The following is a 21,055-nucleotide window of genomic DNA, read 5'->3' on the forward strand; positions in this document are numbered from 1 at the left end:
GTCAAGGAGTCAGCACGGCCGGTGCGTTGGCATGGCCGAGGCGTTGGCATGGCCAATGGACTGGCACGGCCAAGGGATTGACATGGCCAAAGGGCCAAGGGGTGGTCAACAGCTTGGCGTGGCCAAGGGGTCAGCGTGGCCGATGGATTGGCACAGCTGAGGGATTGGCATGGCCAAAGGGCTGAGGGGTGGTCAAGAGGTTGGCACGGCCAAGGGGTCAGCGTGGCGAGGGGGCAGCACAGCCGATGGATTGGCGTGGCTGAGGGGTTGGCATGGCCAAAGGGCTGAGGGGTGGTCAAGGGGTTGGCACGGCTGAGGGGGTGGCGTGGCAAGGGGGCAGCACAGCCGATGGATTGGCATGGCTGAGGGGTTGGCATGGCCAAAGGGCCGAGGGGCAGTCAAGGGGTCAGCATGGCCAAGGGGTCAACAGGGCCAATGGATTGGCATGGCCGAGAGCTGGTCAAGGGCTTGGCACGGCCGATGGGTTGGCCTGGCCAATGGGTTGGCACGGCCGAAAGGTCAGCGTGGCCGAGGGCTCAGCATGGCAGATGGATTGGCATGTCCAAGGGGCCGAGGGGTGAATAAAGGGTCAGCATGGCCAAGGGGGTGGTGTGGCCAAGTGGTCAGTGTGGCCAAGGGGTCAACATGGCTGATGGATTGGTTTGGCCAAGGGTTTGGCACGGCCAATGGCCAGGGGGTCAGTGAGGCCAAGGGGCCAGCATGGCCACGGGGTTGGCATGGCCAAAGGGTTGGCATGGCCGAGGGGTCAGTGTGGCCAAAAGGTTGGCATGGCCGAGGGGTCAGTGTGGCCAAAGGGTTGGCATGGCCGAGGGGTTAGTGTGACCTAGGGGTCAGTGTGACCCAGGGGTTGGCAGAGCCGGGGGGTGACCAAGGGGTCGGCACGGCCGGTGGGTTGGCGTGGCCGAGGTGCCAGCATTGCCAAGGGGTTGGCATGGCCGAGGGGTCAGTGTGACCCAGGGGTTGGCATGGCCGAGGGGTCAGTGTGGCCAAAGGTTTGGCATGGCCAATGGGTTGGTGTGACCAAGGGGTCAGTGTGACCCAGGGGTTGGCAGAGCTGGAGGGTGACCAAGGGGGTCAGCCTGGCCAATGGGTTGGCATGGCCGAGGGGTCACTGTGACCCAGGGGTCAGTGTGACCGAGGGGTCAGTGTGACCGAGGGGTCAGTGTGGCCCAGGGGTCAGTGTGACCGAGGGGTCAGTGTGACCCAGGGGTCAGTGTGACCGAGGGGTCAGTGTGACCCAGGGGTCAGTGTGACTCAGGGGTCAGTGTGACCGAGGGGTCAGTGTGACCCAGGGGTCAGTGTGACCCAGGGGTCAGTGTGACCCAGGGGTCAGTGTGACCCAGGGGTCAGTGTGACTCAGGGGTCAGTGTGGCCCAGGGGTCAGTGTGACTCAGGGGTCAGTGTGGCCCAGGGGTCAGTGTGACCCAGGGGTCAGTGTGACCCAGCGGCCGCAGTGCCAGGCCGGGGCTGGGTTGGTTCCTCCCCTGTCCCGCTCTGCCTTCTCCCGGATGGCTTTTCCAAAGGTGTCCCTGGCTCTGGACATGTCCGGAGCGGGATGGCGGCATGGCCGGAGTGGGGACAGAGCTGTGACATCGGGAATCCCTCTGTCCTCGGGATGGCAGCGCTTTGGGACTTGGGACAGAGCTGTGACATTGGGAATCCCTCTGTCCTGGGGATGGCAGCGCTTTGGTATTGGGGACAGAGCTGTGACATTGGGAATTCCTCTGTTCCCGCGGGAAGGAAGGGGATGGCAGCGCTTTGGGATTGGGGACAGAGCTGTGACGTCGGGAATTCCTCTGTCCCCGGGATGGCAGCGCTTTGGGGACAGCCACGGGACCGGACCGCGGCCGTGGGACACGGGAATGTCGGGGTGGGGTCACCTCGGAGCCGGTGGCACCGAGGGACACGAGGGGACACGGAGGGGACACGGAGGGGACACGGAGGGGACGCGGGGTGTCTGTGCTGGCAGCTGGAGGGGACACCCCGAGGCAAAGCCGGCTCGCCCGGGGACCCTGATGCCCTTCGGGAAGTCCCTTGTCCAGCTCTGCCACATGGCCGTGGCAGCGCGGGGGACAGGGAGGGAGGGGCAGGGGACAGGGATGGGCAGGGTGGGGACAGAGATGAGCAGGATAGGGACAGGGATGAACGGGATGGGGACAGGGATGGGCAGGGCGGGGGACAGGGATGAACGGGACAGGGATGGGCAGGACAGGGATGAGCGGGATGGGGACAGGGATGGACGGGGCTGCGGACAGGGATGAATGGCACGGGGGACAAGGATGGACGGGATGGGGACAGGGATGAACGGGACAGGGATGAGCGGGATGGGGACAAGGATGGACGGGATGGGGACAGGGATGAATGGCACGGGTGACAGGGATGAGCAGGGCAGGACCCGGGAATGAAGGGCAGAGGACAGCGATGAGCGGGTTGGGGACAGGGATGGAAGGGACGGGGATGAGGAGGGGCGAGGACAGGGATGGACGGGGCTGGGGACAGAGATAAGTGACACCGGGGACAAGGATGAGCAAGACGGGTGACAAGGGTGAGCAGGACAGGAGACAGAGACAAACGGGACAGGGATAAACGGGACAGGCGACAGGCACGAAGGGACCGTCAGGAGGACACGGCAGCTGCGGGGACAGGAGGTGGCAGGTGGGTGGCAGCCCCGGGCGGTCCCCGGCCAGCTCGGTGCCACCCCCGGGCCGTGGCGGGCAGCTCGGGTGGAAGTCGCCTTCTCTATGGAGTGGGGCCTGACTGGGACGAGCCGTGGTGTCACTCAGCCGCGCGGGTGACACTCAGTGTTCGCCAACACAGGTACGGCTGCAGCTGCTTGTCGGGAGCTGGGGGTGCCAGGCGGGCTAGCCGCGGCTCCGCGGAGCGGGCACAGCCATTTCCGCCCTCCGCGGGCGAGGAGGAGGAAAAGGAAAAGGAAAAAAAAAAAAAAAAGAGGAAGAAGAGGAAAACTCCTCGGAAATGGCGAGAAGGCGTCCAGCTCTCCCGGTCCCAGAGCGAGCTTGGCGCGGAGCGGTTGTGCTCCGCGGGGTTTTTGGCCTCTCGCGGCGAGAGGCGGCGCGGGTGGGTCTCTGTCTGTCTGTCTGTCTGTCTGTCTCTGTTTCTGTCTCTGTTTCTGTCTGTCTGTCTCTTTTTAGCCCCAAAAACAGCTGCGGAAAGGGGCGGAGACCCTGGGAGACCCGGCGGGGTGACCGCCGGGCTGCCCGCGCTCAGGCCAGCGCACTTGTCACCTTCCACCCGTGCCCGTGGCTGTCACCCGGCGGGGACAGCGCTCGGCGGAGTCCCCGAGCCCCTGAGGGGACGGCGGGGTGGCCGTGGGGCACCGAGGGGACACCGAGGGGACACCGGGGGCTGCCGGGGGCTGCCGGGGAGATGGGGAGAGGGGAGAGAGGGGAAGGGGAGGTGGGACGGGGGAGGGAGAGGAGGGACAGGCAGGGACAGGCAGGGACAGGGAGGGCAGGCAGGGTGGGCAGTGCCAGGCTGGGTGGCCAGGGACAAGCGGGGACAGGCAGGGGTGGCCAGGGGTGGTCAGGCATGGTGGGCAGTGCCAGCCAGGAGTGGTCAGGCATGGTGGGCAATGCCAGCCAGGGGTGGTCAGGGTGGTCAGGCAGGTAGGCAGTGCCAGCCAGGGGTGGTCAGAGTGGTCAGGCAGGGTGGTCAGGTAGGTGGCCAATGCCAGGCTGGGGTGGTCAGAGTGGCCAGGCAGGTGGGCAGTGCCAGCCAGTGGTGGTCAGGTGGTCAGGGATGGTCAGGCAGGTGGGCAGTGCCAGCCAGGGTTGGTCAGGGTGGTCAGGCATGGTGGTCAGGCAGGTGGGCAGTGCCAAGCAGGGTTGGTCAGTGTGGTCAGGGATGGTCAGGTAGGTGGGCAGTGCCAGACAGAGTGGTCAGGGTGGTCAGGCAGGTGAGCAGTGCCAACCAGGAGTGGTCAGGGTGGTCAGGCAGGGGGGTCAGGCAGGTGGTCAATGCCAGGCAGGGTGGTCAGAGTGCCAGGCAGGGTGGTCAGTGCCCGGCCGTGCCGAGGGGCAGCACCAAGCAGGACAAGGGTGGCACAGCCAGGGCCAGCGGTGGCCGTGCAGGCGCTTGGCCAAGCCGAGGGGACACCCCTGTCCCCAAAGCGGGGACACCCAGCGCGGCCGGAACGGGAGCAGCCTGGGGAAAGCAGCGCCGGGAGCCACAGGAATTCCAGGGAATTCCCGGGAATTCCCATCTCCACAGCCCGGGAAGGAGCCCGTGCGACGCCACCGGGACAGCTGCGCCCGGCATGCGACATTCCCGCGTGCGACACTCATTCCCGCGTGCGACACTCATTCCCGCGGGGAGCTGCCCGGAATGCCGGGATGCGCAGCGGGCTCCGTGCGGGGGGCGGGAGGGACAGAGGGGACAGAGGGGACAGAGGGGACAGAGGGGACACGGGGCAGGGCTGGCACAGGGGGTGGCACAGGGGGTGGCACAGAAGGGTGGCACGGGGGGGTGGCACAGGGGGTGGCACAGGGGGTGGCACGGGGGGTGGCACGGAACACCTTGGATTGGGATCTGGAATGGGATCCAGCCTGTCCCTGTGCCCGGAGTGTCCCCGGAATGAGGGACAGGGTGGCACGGGACGGGCGAGGGGGGACGGATTTGGGGACACAGGGGGGATGGACTTGGGGACACAGGTGAGGTGGATTTGGGGCTATAAGTGGGATGGATTTGGGGGAGATGGCACAGGGTGGGTCCGGATTTAGGGGGAGAGGTGAGATGGATTTAGGGACACAGGTGGGATAGATTTGGGGCTATAGGTGGGATGGATTTAGGGGCGCAGGTGGGATGGATTTGGGGCCAGAGGTGAGATGGATTTGGGGAGATGGCACAGGAGGGGTCCGGATCTGGGGACACAGGTGGGATGGATTTAGGGACACAGGATGGGGCTGGATTTGGGGGCACAGGTGAGACTGATTTGGGGGCGCAGGTGGGATGGATTTGGGGACACAGTTGAGATGGATTTGGGGAGATGGCACAGGATGGGGCTGGATTTAGGGACACAGGATGGGTCCGGATTTGGGGGCACAGGTGAGATGGATTTGGGGACGCAGGTGGGATGGATTTGGGGACACAGCAGGGTGCACGGTGGGAAGGTGACTCCCCCGACCAGGGGGGACTGGCGGGGAGGATTTGGGGGACGAGGCTGACAGAGGTGACCCAGCGGGGCTGGCCGGGCCGGTTTGGGGACACAGAGGAGGGGGCTGAGGAGGTGACAGGGACACGGCAGAGGGGCAGGACCTGAGCTCTGCGTTCCCCTCCGTGTCCCTCGGGGTTGGCTGGGGACACCTGGCGGGTGCGGTGGCACCCGGGTGGCGCAGGTGAGGGGTCGGGCAGGAGTCTGGGCTCACCGAGCCCGGCATTCCCGGGGTTTTTTTTTCCCGGGATTTTTTTTTCCCGGGTTTTTTTCCCCCCGGGACTATTTTTCCCGGGATTTTTTTTTTTTCCCGGGATTTTTTCCCCCGGGATGGTTTTTCCCGGCTGGTCACTCCCCGCGCTCCCGGCCTGTCCCCATTCCCGGGCGCCTGTCCCGGTTGGAACGGCGGGATGGCACCGGGGAGGGTGACAGGCCACGGAGCCCCGGTGGCTTCCGGAGAACTCGGGGTGTCACCGCGTGGGCGAGGGCTCGGGGACAAGGAGGTGGCACCGGGGACATCCTGGGGACATCGGCAGGGATCATCCCGGGGACATCCCGGTGGCCTGGGACGGGGCTGGGAACACCCCGGGGACATCCTGGGGACATCCCGGTGACCCGGCACGGGGCAGGGGACACCCCGGGGACATCCTGGGGACATCCCGGTGCCCTTGCACAGGACAGGGGACACCCTGGGGACATCCCGGGGATATCCCAGTGCCCTGGCACGGGGCAGGGGACACCCTGGGGACACCCTGGGGACATCCCGGGGACACGCTGGGGATATCCCAGTGCCCTGGCACGGGGCAGGGGACACCCTGGGGACATCCCGGGGACATTCCAGTGCCCTGGCACAGGATAGGGGACACCCTGGGGACACCCTGGGGACATCCCGGGGACACCCTGGGGATATCCCAGTGCCCTGGCACGGGGCAGGGGACATCCTGGGGACATCCCAGTGCCCTGGCATGGGGCAAGGATCATCCCGAGGACATCCCGGGGACATTCCAGTGCCCTGGCACAGGACAAGGGACATCCCGGGGACATCCTGGGGACATCCCGGGGACACCCCTGTGCCCTGCAGGAGCTCGGGCCCTCTGTCCCCGGCCAAGGTCGGAAAGGTTCGGAGATGTTGAGGGTCAGGAGGAACCTCCTTGTCCTCCCTTAGCACCAGAAGAGTTTGTAATGCCTCCGCGGGGCTCTCGGCTTTTTGGGACCACCGAGCTCTCCCCTCCCGGCCAGCCGGGCGCACCCTGGGGACAGCCGGGTGGCGCTGGGGACACCGCCTCGGGGGGGATGTCACCTCCTCCAGCGGCACGGCTGGCCTGGATCATCCCGATCCCCGGAGCCATCCGGTGTCCCCGCGGCCACCATCGCCCCCCCGGACCCCCAAACTGGGGACACAACCCTCGCTCTGTGCCTGGAAGACTCGGTGTGTCCCAAAACCCAAGTTTTTTTTGTTTTTTGTTTTTTGTGTTGTGTGTGTTTTGCGATTCTCTGAACCTTTACAAAAATCCAGAGCGTCTGAAAGGATTTTTTTTTTTTTGGGGGGGGGGAGGAAGTGGGGATTTTAGGGGTTTTTTTGTGTGTTTAAAAAGACTTTTTTTTCACATTCATTCAGTCGCTTAAAAACTCCCACGAGCCACGGGCGTCCCGGGAGCGTCTCCTCCAGTCCAGAGATAGAATTTTTTTTAGGAAAAAAAAAAAATCCTAACCAAAAAAATCAGGTGGCTAATAGCTCTCGAGATATAGATATATAGATATTCTCTCTTTCCAAATATAGAGCTGCTTAAAAAGATGCAAAACCGGGGATGGCCGGGACGGATTTTGGGGGGCTGGAGGGGGACGGGGAGGGGGGGAGCATCCTGTAGTTCGTTATCTCGTGGGGTTTATCAGCTGCTCTCTAGATAAATGCACGGAGATTAAATAATTTCCCATCAACGCTTCCCCCCTTGGAAAACAAGACCCCAAAAAAAAGGAGGAAATCGAACTTTTCCCACCCCCCGCCCTCCCTCATCCCCCCCCCAAAAAAAAAAAAAAAAAAAGTTGGCAAAAAGCGTTTTTGCTGCGGGATCGATCCATCCCCCCCAGCCTCCCGACATTCCCAAACATGCTTCGATCCATGCGCTCGTCGCTCCCTCTCACCCGGCCGGGGCCGCAGCGCTCAGTCCGGGGGTCCGGCTGCCTGGGGGGCTCTTCTGGCACGGCCTGGCACGGCTCGGGGTGGTGGCGCGGCTCGGCGCGGCTCGGGGTGGCACCGCCGCCGCCGCTGGAGCCTTCCCGGGTTTTCCTTCTTTCCTTCCTTCCTTCCTTCTTCCCTTCCTTCCTTCCTCCGGGAGCACCGCCGGGATGACCCCGCTGGAGCCACCGCCGCCTCCGGGGACACCTGGGGGCAGCAGCTGGGGACACCTCTGACCCCGCCGGGGACACCTGGGGACACCTCTGACCTGCCAGGGACACCTGGGGACAGCTCCGAGCCTGGCAGGGACAGCTCTGACCTCGCCAGGGACACCTGGGGAGGAGGAAGGACCTTGGGCCACCTCCGACCTCGCCAGGGACACCTGGGGGTGTCAGGACCTGATGTCACCTCCGACCCCTCCAGGGACACCTGGGGAGGGGGAAGGACCTGATGTCACCTCCGACCCCTCCAGGGACACCGGGGGGTGTCAGGACCTGAGGTCCCCTCCTGCCAGGGCCACCCGGGAGGTGCCACCACCTCCAACAGGTGTCACCCGCCCGCCCCTGCCACGCCGCCAGCGGCTCGGGCAGCTCGGGGGGCTCCAGGCCGGGGTCACCGCCGAGGTGCCACCACCCCCGAGGTGCCACCACCGCCCGTCCCCGCGGCCAGCCCCGGCCCGGTGCCACCCCGGGCAGGGCACACGGGAGCGATTTACAGGCCAGGCTCTCCGGGAGAACGGGAACGAGGAGGAATTTCATGCAACATTCCTGGTCCGGAGGCGGCGCGGGGCCGGGGCGGGAGCGGGAGGGAGCCGCCGGGCTTCCCCACCCTCAGTGCAGTGCTCGGGAAGAAGGAGAATCCAAGGTTTTCTTGGCTTGGGAATTCCGCCCCGCCCTTCCCACGGCGGCTCCGGACGCGGTCAGCTGTCCACCAGCTGCTTGAGCGCCCTCTCGATGTTCATGCGGTGCCCCACGCGGGTCACCCCCAACTCCACGAAGTCCTCCTTGGTCAGCGCGGGCAGGTGAGTGCCCTCGATCTCGTGGTCCTCGAATTTATCCCGGTGCTCCACCAGGTTGATGCTCTCCAGCCAGTCCCCGACGTCGTATTTGTTCCACAGCTGCAGCGGCTTCTGCATGAAGGGCCGGGGAGGGTGCAGGGTGTGCAGCGGTGGCCCCGGCGACGGCGACGGCGACGGCGAGCGGCTGCGGGCGCTGACGCTGCGGACCACGAAGCGAACCTCCTTGGGCTCGTGCGGGATGGACAGGCTGGAGGATTTGAGGATGGTGGGAGGGGTCAGGCCGTAGGGCCGGACGGTGCTGAGCGGCTCCGGCCGCTCGAGAGCCGCGGGTTTGACGGGGCTGGGCGTGCGGCGGGTGACGGGGTAGCGGCTGCCGGGCCGCACGGTGAAGGTGGTGCCGGAGCTGCGCTGGGAAATGGTGCTGAGCTCTCCTAAACTACTGAAAAGTCTGCGGAGAGAGCGGGAAAACGGGAAAGAGAGAGAGAGAGAGAGAGAGGAGAGGGAAGGGGTGAGGCTAGGTTTGGGATTGGGGGTGCGAAATACACCGGGAGGGGTGGGAGTGGGGTTGGGGACGTGGCGAGGGTGGGACATCCTGGCTGGGATGTCCCCAGGGTTCCAGCAGCGCCTCCGGGATGGGGATTCCCGGCCGGGCCTGCCCTCCTGTGCCCCCCGGATGTCCCCGGCTCTGGGGACAGTGACATCCTGTCCCATCCTGCCCCATCCTGTCCCATCCTGCCGTGTCCCCCGCGCTGATCCCGATCCCACACGGAATGGGAACAACCCCCTGGGGAAGCTCCCGGTGTTTTCCCGGGACGGGAGGACCCTCGGGACACCTCTGGTGATTGTCACCTGCTGTCCCCATGGCGAGGGGACACGTGGGACACTCTGGTTGTGCCACTGTGGGAATCTTGGATGGGGACAAAGCCCCCATTGTTGTCCCCTCGGCATTGTCCCCATCCTGCCGTTGTCCCCATGGAACGAACGGGGAATGGGGAAGGAACCGGATTGAACACCTGGATGGATCCTAGAAAATCAGAGTCCTCTGCTCTGGAGAAAATTGGGAATGTTCCCCTGGAGAAGGGAAGGATGCAGGGAGAGCTCAGAGCTCCTGCCAGGGCCTGAAGGAGCTCCAGGAGAGCTGCAGAGGGACTGGGGACAAGGCATGGAGGGACAGGACACAGGGAATGGCTTCCCAGTGCCAGAGGGCAGGGATGGATGGGATCTTGGGAAGGAATTCCTGGCTGGGCTGGAATTCCCAGAGCAGCTGTGGCTGCCCCTGGATCCCTGGCAGTGTCCAAGGCCAGGCTGGACACTGGGGCTTGGAGCAGCCTGGGACAGTGGGAGGTGTCCCTGGATGGGTTTAGGGTCTCTTCCATCCCATTATCCCATCCCATTATCCCATCCCATTATCCCATCCCACTCCATTTCTCCTCGGAACCATCCCATAAAATTCCTGCACCCTCCTGCCTCAGTTTCCCTGCCACTTTTCCTCCCCTCTCTCTCCCATCTCTGCTCCCTCCTGGAAAACAGGGACACTCTGGAATGCTGCTGGGATCCACCAACTCCATGTTGTGCCAGATCCTCGTTTGGGGAATGTTAACATCTCCAGCGATCCCATAAATCCACAGCTCCGAGGGGATGAGCTGAACACGACTGGAGATCCACGGGATGAGCAGAATTCCCAATAATTCCCATTTTACTGCTTCCAGAAGAGCTGGAATCACCTTCGGGAAGCTCCAGCAGGGATCCCACCTGGATCCCAGCCGAGGATCTGGGAGAGAAAGCTCTGGATCTGCTGGAACACTCCAGGAAGATCCCAGAAAGTTTTGGATCTGCTGGAACACTCCAGGAGGGGCAGCTGGGAAGGAGCCATGGAAAATCCAAAGGGACACAGCTGGATCCAGATGTTGTTCCCGAGCCTGTGGATGAGCTGATGCGGCTGAATTCCCGTCTGGAATTCCATGCAGTCCGCCTTCCTCCATGGAATTTCACCTGGATCGTTTCTGGGATTGCTGGGATTGTTTCTGGGATTGCTGAGATAATTTCTGGAATTGTTGGAATCCTTCCTGGAATTTCTGGGATCGTTCCTGGGATTGCTGAGATAATTTCTGGGATTGTTTCTGGTGTTGCTGGGATAGTTTCTGGGATTGTTTGGATTGTTTCTGGGATTGTTAGGATTGTTTCTGGGATTTCTGGGATCGTTCCTGGGATCGGGAAAAGGAGCCTTTGGGAAAGCAGCAGGAATGGGGCAGACTGGGATCACACGGAAGGAGCTCAGGATAACAGGGATTTCGGGACAACGAGGCCCTTTGGGAATGCTGATCCCGGAGCAGATTTCTCCAGGGAGCTGTTAAGGGATGAAGGATTTCCCCTGGAGCTCCACATCCCAATCCGAGCCTCTCCAAGAATTCCAGAGGCGATGCAGGCAGAGTCAGGATCGCTCCCAGGGAAAGATTCCATGCTGCTCCTCCGGTGTTATGGTGGAACTCAAATCCTTGGAATTGTCTCTCGTCATTCCCATCGCTGCTTCCGAAGGTTCTGGCATGGAGCTCGGGGCTGAGGACACTTCCAGATCTTCCTCTGACCTTCCTATGGATCTTCCTCTGAGCTTCCTATGGATCTTTTCCTGACATTCCTATGGACCTTCTTCCGATTTTCCGATGGATCATTTCCTGACCTTTCTGTGGATCTTCCTCTGACCTTCCTACAGATCTTTTCCTGACATTCCAATGGACTTTCTTCTGACTTTCCCACGGATCGTTTCCTGACCTTCTTATGGATTTTCCTCCAACTTCCAATGGATCTTTGACCTTCCTATGGATCTGTTTCTCACCTTCCTATAGACCTTTTCCCAACTTTCCCATGGATGTTTTCCAAACTTTCCATGGACCTTCTTACAGATCTTTTCCTGACCTTCCTATGGACTTTCTTCTGACTTTCCCACGGATCATTTCCTGACCTTCTTATGGATTTTCCTCCAAATTCCAATGGATCTTTGACCTTCCTATGGATCTGTTTCTCTGACCTTCCTATGAATCTTTTCCCAACTTTCCTATGGACATTTTCCAAACTTTCCATGGACCTGCCTTCCTACGGATCTTTTCCTGACCTTCCTATGGATCTTTTTCTGACCTTCCTATGGATCTTCCTCCGATTTCCAATGGATCTTTGACCTTCCTATGGATTTGTTTCTGACCTTCCTATAAACCTTTTCCCAACTTTCCTATGGACATTTTCCAAACTTTCTATGGACTTTCCTCTGGATCTTCCTCCAGCTTCCTCCAGATCTTTTCCTGACCTTTCTGCAGTTCTTTTTCCAACCTTCCCATGGATCTTCCTTGGAGATCTTCCTTCCTGTGGATCCCACAGATCTTCCTTCCTTTCCCTGCACCATCCTCTAACCCTGATCCTAAATTTCACCCTAATCCTGATGCTAATCCTGACCCCAAGTGTAAATCTGATTCTGACTTTTGCTCTGCCCCTGATCCTGACCCTAAAATTGACCCTAATCCTGGTCCTAACCCTAAACTTAACCTAAACCTTGATCCCAAAACTGATCCCAACCCTGACCCCAACCCAGATTCCAAACTTAACCTGGACCCTGATCCTGACCCTAATCCTAAACCTGATCCTAATCTTAACTGTGACCCTAAATTTAACGCTAACCCTAATCCCAAGTGTAACCCTAATTCCAACCTTTACTCTGCCCCTGATCCTGACCCTAAACTTAACCCTCATCCTGGTCCTAAACCTGACCCTAATCCTGATCCTAACCCTAAACTTAATTTTGACCTTGATCCTAATCCTGACCTTAACCCAAACCAAACCTGACCCTTACCTTGAATCTGAACTAAATCTTAACCCTGATCGTGATCCTGATCCTAATCCTAAACCTGACTCCAAATTTAACCAAGAGCCCAAAATTAATCCTAACCCTGATCCTAACTCCGATGTGATCCTGACCCTAATCCTGATCCTGATCCTGACCCCGATCCTGATCTCAACCCTAATCCTGAACCCGATCCTAATCCTGATCCTGACCCCAATCCCAACCCTAAGCCTGACCCCAATCCTAATCCTGATCCTGACCCCAATTCTAACCCTAACCCTGACCCCGATCCTGAGCCGGACTCCGATCCTAATCCCAACCCTAATCCTGATCCTGACCCCAATCTCAGCCCTTACCGTTATCCTGATCCTAAATCCTGTTCCTGACCCCAATCCCAACCCTAATCCCGACCCTTTTCCTGGGAACCAGGCACTGGGAGCTGGGCAGGGATTCTGGACAAGGATCAAACACTATCCAAAGCTTTCCCTCTCCTGGTCACAGGACCAGCATCCCAAAGGATTCCAAAGGATCTGGGACTAGGTGTGGGAGCAGGATTGGGATTCCTGCTGTCCTGTGCTCGGCAGCCTCGGGATGAACCCTGGGATGGACCCTGGGATGAGCTCTGGGATGAGCTCTGGGATGGACTCTGGGATGGACTCTGGGATGGACCCTGGGATGAGCTCCAGGATGAACTTCAGGATGGGACCTGGGATGAGCTCTGGGATGGACCCTGGGATGAGCTCTGGGATGGGAACTGGGTTGAGCTCTGGGATGAGCTCTGGGATGAGCTCCGTGGTGGGACCTGGGAAAAACCCTAGGATGAACCCTGGGATGAGCTCTGGGATGAGCTCTGGGATGGACCCTGGGATGAGCTCTGGGATGAGCTCTGGGATGAGCTCCGTGATGAGACCTGGGAAAAACCCCAGGATGAACCCTGGGATGAGCTCCGGGATGAGCTCCTGGATGAGCTCTGGGATGGACCCTGGGATGAGCTCCGGGATGAGCTCTGGGATGAACCCCAGGATGAGCTCCGTGATGGGACCTGGGATGGACCCTGGGATGAGCTCTGGGATGAGCTCTGGGATGGGCTCTGGGATGAGCTCCAGGATGAGCTCTGGGATGGACCCTGGGAAGAACCCTGGGATGAGCTCCGTGGTGGGACCTGGGAAAAACCCCAGGATGAGCCCTGGGATAAACCCCAGGATGAACCCTGGGATGAACCCCAGGATGAGCCCCAGGACAATCTATAGGATGGATCCATAGGATGATCCAAGCACCCCCACTGCCAACACAGGGCACAGATCCTTCCGGTGTCCCCCAGATATCCCAAATTCCCGTGACACCAGCGCCGGGATTGAGGCAACGAATCCACAGCTGGATCCGACGGGCTGAGCCCCCCACAGCTGGAAAGAACCTCTGGAATGACCCCGCTCCGGGAATTTCCTGGAAAAACCAGGGTGGGAGCGTCCCAGGCCTCCACCCCAGCAAATCCCCGGGAATGACATCCAGCAGCCGTCGGGAAAAGCGGGAATGCAACCCCCGCCGTTCCCGGGGAGTCGGGATCCGGCGCTGCTCTCCCGCCGCCTCGGGAACTCAGCGCTCGCTCGGCAGAAAAGGACAAGGAAAAATCAACCGGGAACGGCTCCGGGAACGCCGGAGCTCCGCACACGGAACGGGACACGAGGACGGGACACGGGGACAACACGGAGGAAGCACAACCAGGAGCACGGAGCCGGCCATGCACGCTGGGAAATTCCCAGGGGGAATTCTCCGGCCCTCCCCACCCCGTGGATCGTCCCCATCCCAATCCCGTGGATCCCAGTCCAAGGGAGCTGGAGTGGGAACAGCTTTTCCCGGGATTTTGGGAGTCCTCCCGGCTCGGGAAGCTCTGGAAGCAACTGGGATCTCCTGGAATCCCTGGATCCCGATTTTCCATCCCTGCTGATCTCCCTGCGGGATCCCGGCAGTTCCCACCTCTGTCCCTTGGAATTTTTTGCTCCAGAGGAGGAGCCTGGGAATTCCCACCCTGGGGAATCACAGAGGTGCATCCATGATTTCCTGGGATCAGCCCATCCTTCCCAGGGTCCTTCCCACTATTCTTGGGATCTCTCCCACCTTTCCTGGGGTTTTTCCACTCTTTTGGGGTTCCTTCCCTATCCCTCCTTGGGTCTTTTCCCACTCCCTGGTGTCTCTCCCATCTTCCCTGGGGTTCTCCCACCTTTCCTGGAGTATTTTCCACCTTTCCTCTGATCCTTTCCCACTTCCTGTGATCCTTTCTACCTTTTCTGGGGTTTTTTTCCCACCCTTTTTGGGGTTCTTCCCTACCCTTCCTGTCATCTTTTCCCACTTCTCCTGGGATCTCTCCCATCCTTCCTGTGATCCTTTCCTGCTTTTCCTGGGATTTTTCTCACCCTCCCTGGAGTCTCTCCCACTCCCTGGAGTCTCTCCCAGCTTTTCCTGTGATCCTTTCCCACTTTTCCTGGGTCTCTCCCACCTTTCCTGTGATCCTTTCCCACTTTTCCTGTGATCCTTTCCCACTTTTCCTGGGATCTTCTCCACCTTTCCTGGGATCTTCTCCCTTCCTGGGGTCTCTTCCACCCTTCCTGCGATCCTTTCCTACTTTTCTTGGGATCTTTTCCACTTTTCCTGTGATCCTCTCCCACTTTTCCCGGGATCTCTCCCACCTTTCCTGCCATCCTTTCCCACCTTTCCTGTGATCCTTTCCCACTTTTCCCGGGATCTCTCCCACCTTTCCTGGGTTCTTTTCCCACCTTTCCTGTAATCCTTTCCCACTTTTCCCGGGATCTCTCCCACCATTCCCAAACTCCTCCAGGATCTCCCTCCCTCCCTGACCCCATCCCGGCATCCCGACGGGAATTTCCTCAGCCGGACAAACAGCGGGAAGAAAGCCTCACACACCACCACAGCACAAAGGACAAGGCCATGCTCCCGGAGACAGAGGGACACTCAATTAAAAAAAACCCCCCGGGAATCAATCCCGGGAATTCCGGGCGGGCAGCGAGGCCGCGGGGGAGGTGGACGGGTGAGGAATGGGACATTCCCGGTGGGATGGAGCTATGGAATGGGAACGTGCTCACTTACACAACTCGCCCACCCTCCGGAGGCCAGAGGCGGATCTAGGACAGAGCAGCGGGACATGCACATGGAAGCAGGAAAAGAGGCAATGAGAGAAATGTTAGCTCCGACCCGGCAAGCGCCACACGGAGAAGAAGCCGCCGGACGTCCATCCCGAGGGATCCCGGGAGCGGGAGACCCGCGGGGGTTCGGGTGTGGGGTGTCCCGGCGTTCCCCTGGCGAGCCCCGGGGGTTGGGGAGTTGGGGATCGGCTGGGGGGAAGATCGGGGTGGTTTCCGTGGGATGGGAGAGGGCGGGGATTCCGTCCGGGAATGGGGCGGTTGGGATTGCATGGATTCAGCCAAAGCCTGGAGGGTTGGACAGCGACAGAGCTGCGGGGAGGGCTGGGGAGAGAGGGGAGGGAGGGATTTGGGAAGGAGAGGGATTGGGGAAAGGCAGGAATTTGGGAAAGGCAGGAATTTGGGAAAGGCAGGGATTTGGGAAAGGCAGGGATTTGGGAAAGAAATTTGGGAAAGGAGAAGGATTTGGGAAAGAGAAATTTGGGAAAGGTGGGGATTTGGGAAAGAGCAATTTGGGAAAGGCAGGAATTTGGGAAGGGATGGGAATTTGGGAAGGAGAAGGATTTGGGAAAGGCAGCATTTTGGGAAGAAGAGGGATGAAGGAAAGAGAAGGATTTGGGAAAGGCAGGGATTTGGGAAAGAGGGATTTGGGAAGGAACAGGAATTTGGGAAAGAGAAGGATTTGGAAAGGACAAGGATTTGGGAAGGGACAGGAATTTGGAAAAGGGAGGTATTTGGGAAGGAACAGGGATTTGGGAAAGGCAGCATTTTGGGAAGAAGAGGGACAAGGGAAAGAGAAGGATTTGGGAAGGAGTGGGATTTGGGAAAGGCAGGGATTTGGGAAGGAGGGATTTGGGGAAGGAAGGAAGGAAGGAAACAACAAATGCATGAGAGAAATGCCCCACAGCCAAAACGACACCGAGCAGCCGACACAGAATTCCGAAATTTTTCCATGTCCCCCCGGGGTCAGCGCCAGTGCCATCGGCCACCCCACAGCCATGGGACAATCCCGGGGGACTCAGTGCTCCCCAGAGGGAATAATTCCCTGTGGGATTTCCCTGGGATCCCTCAGCCGTGCCGTCGGGAAGAAGGGAATGACCTCATCCCACCTGGAGACTCCAAACGCCCCAAAATCCCTGGATTATTCCCAATTTTATCCCTTTCTGCAGTGGAACAGGCAGGAAATGCCGGAGCTGTGCTGGGAATGGGAACACCTTGGGAATGCTGCGAGTTGGGAACTGCCATTGGAGCATTGGGAACATGGATTTGGGAAGATTTGGGAAGGAAATCCCTCAGGAAAAGCATCCCAAGGGGACCATGCTGGAGCAGGGATGAAGTGGAGTTTTCCAATCCAAGGTCTGAGGCTCCAGCTGCAATTTGTCCAGAGTGGTTTTTTGGGATTGGGATTTATCCATGAGCTCTGAACAGATCCCTCCTGGAATAGGGACAATCCGGAGCAATCCCAGTGTTTGGGAAGCTCTAACAGGATCAGGGATTTCAAAACTCAGAGTCCCTTTATCCTCCTCAGATCCCAGCAGGAAAAGGGAATTTGAGGTTGGGATCCATAGGAAAATTCCCATCTCCCTGCAGGTTACTCCTGACTGATCCCTTCCTGTGGGAAATCCTGCAGAATTCCCAGAGTTCCCTCCTTCCCTGAACTCCAACCGGCATGGATTCCTCTGGATTTCTCCAAGGAAATTTCTCCACGATTTCCTCCTCCAGGAAGAGGTGACAAATCCCTGTTTGATGGGAATATCCCAATCCGGGAACACTTGGAATCTTGGAGGTTCCTTAAGGAGCTCTTCCCATGGAGCTCCAGCCAACCTCTCACTGCTCTTCCCAGATATCCCAAAAAATTCCAGCCACCCCTCACTGCTCTTCCCAGATATCCCAAAAAAACAGAGTCCCGTTTCCTTGGGATGAGGGTGATGGGTGCTGTTGGAATGGGAGAAGCTGGCAGAGAGGTGACACCAGGACAGGACAGACCTTGTCCCCCTGAGGCATCAAACCCTTCCCAGATCCATGGAATAATCCCAGATCCCTCGGGAAAATCTGGGATCAAGGGCTGGAAGTGCCCTCTCTGTGAGAATCCCTGGAAATTCCCGGTTTTCCCTGGCTGAACATCCATGGGTTCATCCTGAACTCCCCATGAAAGGTCACCATCCTGGCCCGATGGCCGTGGAGAAGGCTGGGAAAATAAAATTCCATGGAAAGCTGGAGGGGAGGGGATCTGGGAGATCTCCTGCCCCACCAGCCTGGGGAACCCTGGAGAAGCTTTTCCCATGGGAAGGGAAATCCATGGAGCCACCTGGGATGGAGGGTGGGGACTTGGCAGTGTGGCCACCTCGTTTCCAGTCCTGGCTACCTCATTCCCAAGTCTGGTCACCTCATTCCCAATCTTGGCTAACTTCTTCCCAATCCTGGCATCTCGTTCCCAGTCCTGGCTACCTCATTCCCAGTCCTGGCTACCTCATTCCCAATTCTGGTCACCTCAGTCCCAGTTTGTGGTCACCTCCATCCCAATCCTGGCCACTTCATTCCCAATCCTGGTCACTCCAATCCAAACCTGGCACATCTATCCCAATCCTGGTCACTCATTCCCAATCCTGGTCACCTCCATCCCAGTCCTGGTTACCTCATTCCCAATCCTGGCTAACTCCTTCCAAATTCTGGCACTTCATTCCCAATCCTGGTCACCTCCATGCCAAACCTGGCACCTCCTTCCCAGTCCTGGTTATTTCCTTCCCAAACCTCAGCCCCTCCTTCCCAATCCATGCCAATCTTGGCACCTCATTCCTAATCCTCATCATCTCTATCCCAAATCTGGCAACTCATTCGCAATCCTGGTGACTCCTTCCCAATCCTGGTGACTCCTTCCCAATCCTGGTCACTCCATCCTAATCCTGGCCACCTCATTCCCAATCCTGGTCACCTCAGTCCCAATCCTGTCTAACTTCTTCCCAATCCTGGTCACTCCATCCCAAACCTGGCACCTCATTCCCAATCCTGGTCACCTCATTCCCAATCCTGGCCACTCCTCCCCACACTGCCCTCATTCCAATTCCCTCCATTTCCATCCCAAATCCCTGCTTCCCTCGGGAATTCCACCACCAGGAAATCCCTCAAGCCTACACGGGAATGGGGTGATTTTCCATGTGACGTCACTTCTGGGACATGGGATTAGTTTAGGATCAGCTAAAAAGAGGCAGCTTTACCCTAAAAGGAGCTAAAACCCCAAAGGGCTCAAGTTTCTTCTCCTTCTCCCTCACATCTGTGGGAATACAAAGGAATTTGTGGAATTCCAGAGCAGCATTGAAAATGCTCCCTTTGGAAACTCCAGTTCTGCTTCCCGGGAGCCTTTTGGGGCTTGAAGAGAAAGGAAGGAAAGTGCAAAGACACGGAGAACCCTTGGAAAAGTTTCCCTTGGATCTGGAGCTCCAAACTGGGACCCTTGGGATGCTCCTGGGAAGTCACAAGGAGCCCTCAGGAAAGCTTCCCTGAACTTGGATCTGGAGCTCCAAACTGGGACATTTGGGATGCTCCTTGGAAGTCACAAGGAGACCTTGGAAAACTCTCTGGAGTTCGGATCTGGAGCCCCAAACTGGGACATTTGGGATGCACCTGGGGAATCACTGGGATCTCTTGGAAAAGCTTCCCTGAGCTCAGATCCAGAGGCTCAGACTGGACATTTGGGATGTTCCTGGGAAGTCACCGGGAGCCCTCAGGAAAGCTTCCCTGAACTTGGATCTGGAGCTCCAACCTCTTGGAAAAGCTCCTCCTGGATGGCCCCAGAGCCCCAAAATATTGGAATTCACCTGGAAGCTGCCTTGGAGATTTATCAATGCCAAGGAAAACTCTTGGAAAAGCTGGAAATCTGTGGCTGGGATTTAACCGGGAAAACCCTCGGGATGGGCAGAACTCCTGGAGTTCTGGTCGTGGAGACTCCTTCCAAATTCTAGAGGAAAATACAAAACTACGCTCTTCCCGCTGGATGACTGGGAATGACCTGGGTAAATCCCGGGACTTCCACATCCCAAATTCCCAGGAATTAAACCAAGATCAGATCGTTCCAATCGGCTGGAAAAGACAGAGTGGGGTTTTTGGGATGCTCGGGATGTTCCCGGTGAGTCCCAGAGGTCGGGAAGGTGGATCCAATCGGGATTATGGCTGGCAGGAGCCTGGCGGGGCAGGGTGGCCAATCCTGGGCAGGGGACAGGGGGACACGGGGTGGGAATTTTGCGGGAATGTCGCCTGGAGCGGTGAATCCGGAGCCAGGGCTGGCTCAGGGCATGGAATATCCCAAAATCCTGGGAATGGCCGTGTCCCCAATGACACACACACACCCGTCATGGTCACCGTCAGCTTTATTGGGGACACGGATGTCACACAAGGATCCCGCGCGGCTCCCGGCAGCGGGATTGGGATTGGGATCGGGATCACCTCCGGCCTCTCCCGCGGCTCCGCGGGGTTTGCCAGGATCCCGGGGTTTTCCGGGATTCCGCCACCGCTCCAGGAATCCCTGGCAGGAATCCTGACAGGCTCTGCTCCCGGGGAATGAGCGACAAGAGGGAATCGCCTGGAGCTGAGGTTGGGATTTTGGGGAAAATTCCTTCCCGGAGAGCTGAGGAAGCATTGGAATGGGATGGCCGGGGGAAGGGTGGAGTCCCCATTCCCAGGGGGTTCAAAGCCGTGTGGATGTGGCACTTGGGGACACGGGACAGCGCTGGGAACGGTTGGACTCGGTGGGATCACTGGGAATTTCCAACCTCAAGAATTCCATGTTTTTTGGGTTAAACACAAGGAAGCCACCGAGGGCCACCACGGATGAAGGGAAGTTGTCCCCTTGCTCCACTGTCACTGCCACCATTCCGGGTCTCCCTGCTCCCGGAACTGTCACCGCCAGTGGCCTGAGCCGTGACCTGATGTCCCCACTGTCAGAATTCCGTGGGCTCTTTCCCAGTCCCTCGGCTCAGAGCTCCTTCCGTGGACGCTCGGCTTGGGAGGAGACAGAGCCGCGGTTAGAGCTACGGAAAAGGTCAGGGATTTGGGGCTTCCCGGGGAGGAGAGGCTGGAATTCCATCCCTGCCCTTGGACGGAATTGCTGGGAATTCAGGATGAACGGGGGGAGGAAGGAATTCCAGGATGATTCCCGAAGGGAATGGGAGCTGCTCTGCCACATCCCATGGATCCACAGCCCCTGGAAGGGCTGGGAGGGGTCAGGTCAGGGGACCTCAGTGTCCCCATCCCTGTGGAATTCCAGGGTCCCTCTGTGTCCCTATTCCCTGTAGGACACCAGGACACCCCAGTGTCCCCATCCCTGCAGGATTTGAGGTCACCTCAGTGTCCCCATTCCTGTGGAATTCCAGGATCCCTCAGTGTCCCTATTCCCTGTAGGATTCCAGGATCCCTCAGTGTCCCCATCCCTGTAGGACTCCAGGACACCTCAGTGTCCCCATCCCTGCAGGATTCCAAGACCCCTAAGTGTCCCCATCCCTGCAGGACTCCAGGACACTCCAATGTCCCCATATGGGACATCAGGACACCCCAAAGTCCTCCTCTCTGTGGGACTCCAGGACCCCTCAGTGTCCCCATCCCTGTGGAATTCCAGGTCACCTCAATGTCCCCATCCCTTGAGAATTCCAGGTCACCTCCCTGTCTCCATCCCCGTGGGATTCCAGGCCACCTC

At 59.1% G+C, this 21,055-nt stretch overlaps 1 protein-coding gene and 1 long non-coding RNA gene across 8 annotated transcripts in view; one reads left to right on the top strand and one right to left on the bottom strand.

Annotated features, from left to right (window-relative positions):
* The first annotated feature begins 297 nt into the window (after positions 1-297).
* LOC146443007 (uncharacterized) lies at positions 298-2,103 on the top strand. The gene is made up of 4 exons (XR_014856294.1): positions 298-672; positions 1,014-1,166; positions 1,219-1,336; positions 1,440-2,103. It is a non-coding gene; the product is annotated as an uncharacterized LOC146443007 (long non-coding RNA).
* Positions 2,104-6,922: 4,819 nt separating this feature from the next.
* SHANK3 (SH3 and multiple ankyrin repeat domains 3) overlaps positions 6,923-21,055 on the bottom strand; it is a 138,864-nt gene continuing 124,731 nt past the window's right edge. For 3 of the 7 annotated variants that reach the window (XM_085081180.1, XM_085081162.1, XM_085081207.1), the window contains one exon: positions 6,923-8,833. In XM_085081180.1, coding sequence (XP_084937306.1) covers positions 8,287-8,833 — 547 coding nt within the window. In that variant the 3' untranslated portion in view covers positions 6,923-8,286. Of the gene's footprint in view, positions 8,834-15,316; positions 15,352-19,715; positions 20,365-21,055 lie in introns of those variants that run through there. The other 4 variants (XR_014856288.1, XR_014856286.1, XM_085081198.1 and 1 more) reach the window with 4 other exon arrangements.

The sequence above is a fragment of the Lichenostomus cassidix genome, chromosome 1Aa (genome assembly GCF_008360975.1).
Source record: "Lichenostomus cassidix isolate B80296 chromosome 1Aa, HeHo_3.0, whole genome shotgun sequence".
In the NCBI taxonomy this organism is placed as follows: Eukaryota; Metazoa; Chordata; class Aves; order Passeriformes; family Meliphagidae; genus Lichenostomus; species Lichenostomus cassidix.